The 11,020-nt window shown below is 32.0% G+C and overlaps 1 protein-coding gene across 1 annotated transcript; it reads right to left on the bottom strand.

Annotated features, from left to right (window-relative positions):
* Positions 1–4,574: 4,574 nt before the first annotated feature.
* Positions 4,575–5,207, bottom strand: LOC114292605 (late embryogenesis abundant protein At1g64065). The gene has a single exon (XM_028236599.2). The coding sequence runs from the start codon at positions 5,205–5,207 to the stop codon at positions 4,575–4,577; it is 633 nt and encodes a 210-aa protein (XP_028092400.2).
* Positions 5,208–11,020: the final 5,813 nt, after the last annotated feature.

Here is an 11,020-nt window from a genome sequence, read left to right on the forward strand (position 1 = left end):
AGATGAGGAATGAAGTTAGACGAGAAGAGAGAACTGCCACTTAACCCTTTGACATGTTTAATTTTCTTTGCCATGTGTAATTTCTCTGGCATGTTTAATTTTCTCTGCCTTATTTAATTTTCTCTATAATGTTCAATTTTCTTTGCATTTCTCTTATTTGATGAGGTAACTCTCATTTGCTCTATTTGTATGTGCAAAATTTGATGCGTACACGAGAAGCAAGATCGTTTCGATCGACATTGGTGCACCTGTTGTTTGAATGTCTTACAGTCCCGAGAAAATTGGTCAAAATGGTGGTTGTTCAATTTTTTTTGATTTGTTGTTGTCTAAATGGCTTACAGTTTGGTTTGATTAAAAACACAGAGAAAATTATGAGCAAACTAAAGAAAATTGGTCAAAAACACAAAGAAATTAGAATTTCTCTGGAGAGAAAATCTCTAGGAGGTCTAGAGAAAGTCTTTAGGAATTGCCTAGAAATTTCCAAAATTTCTCTAGAGAGAAAATCTCAAAAAAATCCAGAGAAATTTCTCTAGAGAGAATTTCTCTAAGAAGTCCAAAGAAATTCTCTAGGTTGAATTTTCTGTGGATTGATATAGACGGACCTTAGGCATTATAAAAATATTGGGTGTCTTTTATGTTATAAAATCTTAATACCAGGGATCTTAAAAAAATCCTTTATTTTTTGTAATAAAATTTTTAAATTGTCGATGAGAGTTAACGATTAGTAATGTTTTTTTTCTAATAATATATGATAAAAAATGCTATTAATTATCATAAAATCTATTAAATAATAAATTCACTTAAGGTTCGTTTGAGAAGTTATAGCGATCCCGAGTTTTCCCCTTTATGTACAGTATTCCGGACTTAGGTTCCGCAGTTGAGTATTGTTGCATTTGTTTCATTTCCGTCCTTTAAATTCCTTATATTTGAATTTTAGGATGTGTTGGGCAGGTTTGTATTAGGTTGGGAGTGTTTTGAAACAAATGGTTGCTGCCCAAATTTTGGTGTCTTTGCTCGAGCGAGGCTTTTGTCGCTCGAGCGAGCTCTGTGTTTTAGATCCTTCGCTCGAGCGAGAGTTGGGTGATGTGTCTGGTGGCTCGAGCGAGAAGTCTTGCACTCAAGCTTGTGTCTGCGTCTGGTTCTGGACCTGAGTGTTGTAATTCTTCGCTCGAACGAGCTTTCCTTCGTTCGAGCGAACGAGGTCTATGTTTTGGGTTTCTTCGCTCGAGCGAGCTTTTCTTCGCTCGAGCATGCTTCTGGGTTGCAGACCTGAAGCTTCGATTTGTTGGCTCGAGCGAGCCTTTCTACGCTCGAGCGAGGTTTCTTTGTGTCTGGTCGCTAGAGCGCTCGAGCGAGCCTCGAATATATCAGTTGGCAGCAGCGGGTTACACTTCACTTTTTTATCATCTTCTTTTATACAAACCCTAGACCAGCTGCTCTTTCTCTTTCTATATACCTTCTCTCTAGGGTTTCATCTAGTTCTAGTGGTCTTCTACCCTAGTCCTTTTAGAAGAAAGGTAGAGCTTCGTGAGGGCTTCGCTTTAATCTGAGAAGTTGTGGATTTGGAGCACTTTGAGTTTCACCTCTCTTCTCCTTTGAGCTCTGAAAATTAAGGTAGGGATAACCTACTCTATTCTATGAGTTTTAACATAAATCTTGGTTATTTTGATTAGATGGTGTTGCTTAGTCATTTTGAGAAAGTTAGGGTTTGATTTGAGGTTATAAAAAGGGGGGTTTTCAAATGTTAAAACCTATGTGTGTATGAGACATTGAAAAATGAAATTGTTGTTGTTAAATCGATGAAATTGAGCCTTTGGGCTAATATTGAGAAAAAGGAAAAAATGCCCTAATTATGTTGAATAATTAATTTGGGGAAATGTGAAATTCATGAAATTGGAAAATTGTGGGAGTAAATGGTGTAGTTGGATAATTTAATCACTCACCTATGAAAATGTTGATATTTTATCTGTTGATAAATTTATTATCTGTTTAGAGATAACTGCCTTGGGCTATCGGTGGAGGATAGTCTTGATTGTTATAGACATTGTATAATGATTAGGGAAAACTGAAACTAATCATATTTAATATGTCATTGAATATGACGGTTGGAATAATACAGCAAATGTATGTATTGATTGATCATTGTATATGATAAGTGTTTAAATACTTTGTATATGTATATTGTTTGGGAGGAGATATGGGATGGACTCCACTGATACAACAAATCTGTGTATCACTTGAAATATGGAAGTGTTTTAATATGAGTTATATTCTCATGTGAATTGTGAAGTATGGAAGTGTTTTAATATGTGTTATAATCTCATTGAATTGTTTGGTCAGGTTCTTAGCCATAATTATGAATCGAAACTGTATAAGTGAAGGAAACTGAAATGAAAAATGGATGTACTTGATGTTGAATTGAAAAGTGTTGTAAGTTGGTTTATAAGTGTCAACCATATATCAAATGCTATTGTTTTAGTTATTTCTCATACTTGGTTGAGTGTATCTCTACTGGGCATTGACTCACCCTATATGAGACATCATTTTTAGGTTCAGGTGATATGCTACCTCTAAGGACATAGCTTAGGAGGCTTAGAGACTGAAGATCCTTTTTTGTTGTTTACCTTTTTGTGTATTACATGTAAATTCAAGCCGAGGGCTTAATGTGTATGAGTTAGTACTCTCTATTTTTTGTAACCATGTGTTAGCTTGGAAAGTTGTAAGCCCGTAGGACATTTATCTTTGTTGTCAACATGTAATACTTTTGTGATAAATATTTTAATAAATAGATGTACACTTTATTCTCTTGAATATATTGTCAATTTCTTGTATTATGAATGTATGAATTATGGGTTTATTTTGAGGGCGTTACAGAAGTGGGTTGACTTTTTGATTTTTTGATTATTTAACCTGAGGCTAAAAAGTCTGATTTGGGAATGGCTTTTTAGCTTTTTTAGCTTTTTTGATTTTTTTTTTGTGAGAGAAAAAATGTAATAATTATGAATTAGATGTGATATTTTGTCTTAATGAGTTAAAAAATCTATTTTAATTTTGTAAACTATTTTAATCAAAAAAAAAAACCCAAACCCTTTTTCCCAAATGATGCCTTAGTCTATACCTCCCCTTAATTTTTTTTTTGGACCACCGTAAGAGCTGTTTTTAGAAAAAGTAAAAGTTAGCCTTTTCCGCTTATCTCTCTCAACTAAATTTGTTGTGGGCCAACAGGATAAGGTGACTTGTTTCGTATGGAAACAGATCATCAACTGTGAGGCCATGTTTGTTTATCCTCGTAGAGAGGGAGATTGGAGTGTTATTGTTATGGATCCTATCTATAATTTGTTTGGTGATGATTTGGGAGGAAAGTGTAATATTCCAAGGAGCTTAATAATCCTTCACAGTAGGGGCATTAATTTGGCTAAATTTTAGATGAGATTGAAAAAATGGTGAGGCCTATTTTATACTAGGAGCACTTATTTGTTTTAATATTTATTTTAGTTTTTTTTTTTAATATAGAAATAGTTTATTTATTTATTTTATATAAAAATAAAACCTAATAGGAATCATCTCCCACACTATCATCATAACAAATATATTTTTATTAATCATTTTATTAACAATTCTCACGTTAATAATTTCTTCACTAATTGTCCTCTTACTAACAATCCCATTTAATTTAATCCGCCAAATAAACATGGCCTAAGTGATTGATCTTGCGTAACAGTAGCGTAATTGTATTGTTACGGCTTGTACGACTTCCTCCCTTGTCGTCATTCTAGTTTTATTTTTTTACCTGATTTTTTGTAAAAAAATTATAAAGTTATAAAAATGTCAATTCCCAAACAAACCTTTAATATATCTCTAACCTCACTGTGGTGTGAACGCTAGAACGAAACTGTAACTATTTTTCAATTAAAAAATATTAATTTCTTAATGGGTTCTGTTTGAGATTTGCTTATTAATTTACATGGACTGAAACTTTGTGTAGATATTAAAATTAGTTGAAGTGCGCATAACCTGGTCAGAATATCCAATCATAAATAATAAATAAATCAATTTATCCATTTTATTTCCTCATTTTGATTTGTTTTGAGTTTTTCTGTTTTGATGGAGAGTTTATTTAATAGATAATATCATCACATCCAAATGTTTGGCTTCTGAGCATATTGTGAAAGCTCTACATAGTACTTCAGGACTAACAAATAAAAATTTCATTAGGAGAAATTTTATAATTAATTTACAACATTCTAGAATTTATAAATTTTAGAGAAGTGTCAAGTCCATAGAAGCATTAATTAGTGTGTTAAATATAATCTTAAATATATTTCTTGAATCTTGTTCATAATAGGAGTATGTGTATGTGTTTGTGACTGACCTATGAGATTAGATAAACACTTCATAACTGAACCGAAGCAGCAAATTCAAAAAATCAATTTTGAAGCATTAATAGGAGAAAGTTTAACAAGAGTACAAATCAAAAAAATGTAATGCAAAATACATAAATAATATTATTCAGCAATCAAAAATCCAAACACATAACATGAAACATGTATATATATATATATATATATATTGTATCAGTTGCATATCACATCCTGAAGCTGTTGTGTCTTGATATTAACATTCATGGTGCAACTCATTTGGGTAGATTTCTTCTTCTTCATTATCAGCATTAGCTCCACCTTTCCACTCAGATTAGATTGACTGCTCAAAGGCAATAACCCAAAACTTATATCACTTGCCAATTTTGTGTCGCTTAGTAGACTTGGTGGTGCAATCAAGTTCACTGCAACATTGAACTTCTTGGTTTTTAGGAGACTGGCTTTCGATTTGGGGACAATTGCAGTCCCAACTAGTGTTACTCCATAGTAGAATTCAACTGTGGTGTTGCGGTATTTGTAGGGGCCGAAATTGGGGTTCTTGACCCCAAGTTCAGCATTCATCGTCATGTTAAATGAGGATGTTGTGACATTAAATGTCTCGAATGTGGCAGACCTCACCCGGAACTTGGGATTTTTGACTTTCATTATTGTTAAACCAATCACAATTCCAATAACAATTTGAGACACCATGAAGATAATGAAAAATGTCAAACGCTTGCGTTTCTTGAGGCGAAGCTTTTCCGCTTCTGCTGTCTGTGCTTCTTCATCGCTCCGGGTAAAGCCATTGGTTGCTGGCGGATGACCGGCCTTCAGCTCTTTCTCTGCCATCTAGCTAAAGGGATTGTTTTAATTCTTCAAAGAGAGAGAGAGGGGGATGCTTTGCTTGTTAGCTAAATGGGATTGAGCTTGAAGAGGATGTGATGGTGGTGGTGGTGATTGAGAGCGTGGTAATGAGCTATATATATAATGTACATATATAGCATTGAAAGTTGAAAACAATAGTAAAATGGAATACTTTAGTTTGAAAGTTTGTTAAAATAATGAATTAAGGAACCACCATGGGATGGTTCCCAAACGTGTGGAACAACTTTTCATTTGATTAATTGGCTTCTTGTGATGTTTGCAATTTGGGCCCATCAATGTACGGTCATGAGCAAAATTTTAAATGTACTAAAGTCTATTAGATGCTTCTATCCGAAATATAAGACTTGACATGGTCAGATATGGAATGCATTTTATCATTTTTCTTTTTCGAAATTGATATCTCGAAACTGACCTTTTAGGTGCACTAAGATGAAAAAGCCGGCATGATGAAGGACAGAATTTATTTGTTTGACTTGTGATGAAATACAAAAATGAGAAAAGCTAAAAATTTTGGGTTGCTTTTAAGAGAATAATTTTGGTTTTGTTTGATTTAGTGATTTTAGAAAAGAAATTTCAAAATCACTTACTTTCTTACATATTAATCAATTACTTTTTCTCTCTTATCTCTCTTTCCCAATAATTTTTTCTCTCACACACATCTACTCAACTACAACAAAATATCAAATCATCCCAAATTTCTATACTTCAAAACTATTTTCAAAATATACAACCAAACAAACAAAAAAAATTTCTAAACTCTCTCTCTAAATTTTTTTTTTGAACATTTATCTCCCAAAACCAAACCAAACACAGTATTTTTAGATTTATAAATTTATCTATAATGATATAGAAGGGGAGCGAGAATTTATATCATTGAATGTGTAACAAATCAAAAATTAATACTTATTAGACTATATCATTGTGAGTAAAATTATGTGAAATGTTTGTGGTCTCAAATATTTTCTCATAAAAATATATTTACATCCAACATGAACGTAATGGGCTATAAAACTTAAATGAAAAAAATGACAAGATAATGGGTAGGGCCAGTCCTAAGATTTAGGGGGCCCAAGGCAAATTTCGGAAATGGGGCCTCTCTTACATTGAAAAAAAAAAGAGTTCACGAATAAAACGATAAGTTAAGACAACTTTTTTATTTGTTTGTAATTACAAAAAAATTTACTTGCACATATAATCATTAAAATTATAAATAAAAATTTACTTTCATATATTAAGATAGGAAGCAATCATTACAAATATTCAAAAAAAATAAAAATTTGATCTTGTTACTTTATAGTTTAGCAATATACAATTTACAATTGAACCACAATCAGTTCAATTGGGCCTATAGTATTTGGGCATTTTTTTTTCTTTTTTTTTATATCTAAAACACAAAATTATATTTGAGAGCCTCTTTTTTCTGTCCAAATTTGGGGGCTCAAGGCGCAGACCTCTCTTGCCTGCTCTCAGGGCCGGCCTGATAATAGGCAATGAAAAACTTATTTATCAAAAGGTAAAAGTGTAACTTTTGTTGTGATTTCTTTGCATAGAAAAAATTACAACCCCATATATCACATACACACACACACATATATATATATATATATATATATAAGGGAGACTTATGTGTATGTCATAATATGTGAATTTATTGTCCAATGGATCTTGTAATAATTAGCGGCATTTTCATCAAATACTATTAAAAAACGTTACTAATTGTTAATTTGCAATGACGGTTTAAAAAATTAGTCACAAAAAGTCACTAATTATAAGTTTTAGTGATAGTTTAAAATAATCATCACAAAACAGTAACTAATTTACAACTTTCAACGACAATTTGAAAAATTCGTTACATAAAAATTTACTTGTAAGTTTTAGCGACAATTTAATAATCGTGGCAAAAAAGTCACTAATTGTCAATTTTTAGCGACATATGCAAAAAGATGTCACAAAAAATTATTTTTAGCAATCATTTTACTAGGACTAACTTTTAATAGGACTTAATGAGAATTAAGTGTAAATATTAGGACATATTGGTAATTTACATATGATTTTAAGGGCAAAATCATAAGTTGTTCAACTCATTGAGTTAATCTCAATCAATTTTTCATCAAAAAAATTAACGGTAACGATATTATCAATTGGACCAAATTGATACAAAATCCAAAATTAAAAGTTAAAATTGAACCAATTGAAAATGTAAAAGCCAAAATAACACAAGAGACGAAATATATAAATTACTGGTATAATTCCTTAAAATTTATATTTTTAAAAAGTACTCGATGAGATCTATCAAATAAGATCTCAATTGAATATAAAATTATATAAAATGAAAATATATAACACTTCACACTTTTTTTGAATTTGATGGTATGAAAAGTTTCACTTTTGAAATTTCACATTTTTATTTTATAAATGTATGAAAATTTTACTTAATTTTTGAATTGAAAATTTTAAAATTTTGAATTTATAATTTAGTGTGAAATTTCACGTATTTGACTAGTAACCACCTAACTATACCCTATAAGCACTCGATAATTTCTCCTAGTTGAAATAGGTATGGCTGATATGACATTTACTTTTATTTTATTGTTTTAAAATTTTATATTTTCATAATTTTTATTATAAATATTTATTTTTAATAAAAATTATATTTTTAGAGTCTACATCTATCAAATAAGATCAATATTGAGTATAAGTTTTTTTATAAGCAAATAAATATTGTTAGTAAATAAATAAATATTGCTACTATAAAAAACAAATAAATTTTTATGAGTAAATAAATATTGTTAGTATAAAAAAAATTAGTTGATGAAACAATTATGTGAAACATTTCTGCGTAAAATAAAATAAAATAAAAAATCAGGTTTTTCTAATTTTAAAACTGAGAATGTTATTAGTTTAAAACTGAAAAAAAAAATTGATAATATTCTAAATTTTAATATTGGAAAAAAATTTAGAAATTTCTCAAAACTGATAATATTCTCAGTTAATATTGGAAAAAATTGATAAATTTTTTTAGTTTTACTAAATAATTTAGCAAACTGAAAAATTGTTAGTTTCGTGTAATTAAAAAACAAATAAATATTTATAAGTAAATAAATATTGTTAGTATAAAATTCTTCTTTTAATTAACTCAATCGACTCCATATATTTTAGGGGAAAACACCAATAAATCTCAAGTTTAGATAGTTTGAATCATTTAGTCCTGTAATTTATTTTGTAGACTGATTGGTCCCATGTCAATGTTAATTACACTCAAGCCCACGAATGTAACGCATGGATTAGCTATTTGGAGGGGTATATTGGGGGTTTAGGTGATGTTGTACTTACCAAAAAGTCCAAAAGTATACTATAGCATTTTTTTCCTTTTCCCTCCATTTCGAACAAAACGGAAACTCATATATAAGAATGTCAACGTTTCCTTGACGATGTTGCAGTGCTAATCCTCAGCTTGTGTGAGTTAAACGCTGGATTTGGAAACGTTACACCCAAAATTCGTTATTCTCCAAATAACATTACAAAACCCCCAAAAAACCCTAGAAAATCATGGAAACCCTTTCTATCAAATTTACAGAGGCAAAGCGGCATGGACACTAGGATATCTTAGAGTGCGATTAACATTGAGGATGTAACGTCGGTGATTTAAAATTAATTCGCCAACAGCATCATTGATCGTGTATTAGTGCGATGACAACAAGTATGTGTGTCTTCAATGTTAGTTTGGTTGTTTGTGGAACAATACAACACCAAGGTCAATGCTCGAAGTGAGTTTTTGTTTAATTGGTGCGTCATGTGGGGTTTTAGGTGATCTTGTTCACGTCGTAGGTTTGGGGTTTACCATTGATTGCAAATGTGATGCTGTACATGTTTATAATGTGACAGACACATGGTTTTGTTGGTTAATGTTGTAATATTTCTATAGCGATCCTGATTTTGACCCGACTCTTGTGGTACTCCGGACTCAGGTTTAATGCTTTCATATTGTTGTTTACCTCTCTTTTCCCTCGCATCTTTTTGAAATTGGCTTTTACGGTTGTTGTGGTTGTGTTTGGGCAGGTTGGTCGCTTGTTTTTCAAACCTTGTGTTTCCTAGGATTTTGGCCCTCTGCTCGAGTGACACTTCCTACGCTCGAGAAGGCTTTGCAATCACTCAGTACTTTTGCGGGTCTACAAAATTACTGAGAGAGTGATTTCTACGCTCGATCGGCCTTTCTTGTGCTCGAGCGTTGGTCTGTTGTCTGCAGAACTACTGGATGTGTGTTTTCTACGCTCGAGTGTCACTTCTTGCGCTCGAGCGGTGAGCGTCTTATTCATTGTGTCTTGGTGCTCAAGCGGCCTTCATTGCGCTCGAGTGGAATAACTTTTTGTGTCTGACGCTCGAGCAGCACTTTTTGCGCTCGAGCGGACTGTGCATATATCAGATCGCGAAAATGACTTTTTACATCACTTTTTCAGATCTTTTCTCCCCAAAACCTAAAGTTGAAACTCTCTCTCTCTCTCTACATTTTCACCTAGTTCTAGTGATTTCTTCACCCTAATCCCTTTGATAAAAAGGTAGACAATCTCAAGATCTCTATTTTGATCCGAATAGAGTTAGATTTGGGCATCTTTGAAATTTCACTCTTGCTTGGCTCGTCTTTTCTCCTTTAGGTACGGATTTTCTACACTTTCATATGGTTTTTAGCTTAGTTATCTGTGATTATGTAACAATGGTGGGTTTTGGGAGTAATTTGAGCAAACCTAGGGTTTGGGTGTGAAATAAAAAGAGGGATTTCTAAGTAAATGTGAAATAAATGATTATGGCGTTGAATGTGAGGCTGTATTGTGGCCAAATACTTGATTTGAGCCATTTGGGTTGATGTTTGGAAAGAGGGGAGTGTTGCCCAAAAGACAACCCAAGAAGGGGGTGAATTAGGTTTTTACAAATAAAAATAATAATACCCTGATAAAAATTATGACTAGCACAATAGATAAATATAGTTGATGAAATAAAAATAATTAAAACAAGCGTTCTAATAACTATGTCAATCAATGATTTTAGCACAATAAAAATATGAAATATAGCTATAGTAATTTAAATAAAACAAGAGATAAGGGAGAGAGAGGCAAACAAATTTATAGTGGTTCGGTTTCAACTTGGCCTACGTCCACTCCTCAAGTTTCACTTGAGATTTTCCACTATTCTCTAGTTTCACAGGGTGCTAACAACCTTTTCACAAATGGAGCAATTCTCCACGGATTTTACACTGACTTTCTAAGTCAAGAACACTGAGTGTACTACACTCTTACAAGGTTGAAAAGAAGGTGTTTTTGCTTTCACAGAAAGCTACAAGAATTATCTCTCAAAGATAGATATAAAAATGAAGCTCTGGTTTTTCTGTAAACCTCATATAGGAAAGATGAGCTTAAAGCTATACGTCTCGGTGTATAATTTCTAAAAGAGGATGTAAAAAAAAAATTGAAGAACACTTCTCAGAGAATTTTTCAGAGAATAGATGTGAGTGATTATAAATCAAAGAATATTTTTTGGTTTTTTTTTGTAACTTGTTTACATTAGAGGCTTTGGTATATATAATGAAACTTATAGCCGTTGTACTCCATTATTACTAATTTGAATATCTTCCACTCCATCATTACTAATTTGAATATCTTCCACTTGAACCTTTTGGCCTGCTGTTGTGCTGGGCTGTTTGAACCTTTTGGCCTGCTGTTGTGCTGGGGTGTTTGAACCTTTGTTTTGGGCTGTTTGAACCTCTGATTTAATCAAATATTAAA

The sequence above is a fragment of the Camellia sinensis genome, chromosome 8, assembly GCF_055761805.1.
Source record: "Camellia sinensis isolate YWXY chromosome 8, ASM5576180v1, whole genome shotgun sequence".
Classification (NCBI taxonomy): Eukaryota; Viridiplantae; Streptophyta; class Magnoliopsida; order Ericales; family Theaceae; genus Camellia; species Camellia sinensis.

What these genes read in the sequence shown, in the direction of transcription:
- LOC114292605 (XM_028236599.2), bottom strand. Translation starts at nt 5,207, where the DNA reads ATGGCAGAGAAAGAGCTGAAGGCCGGTCATCCGCCAGCAACCAATGGC.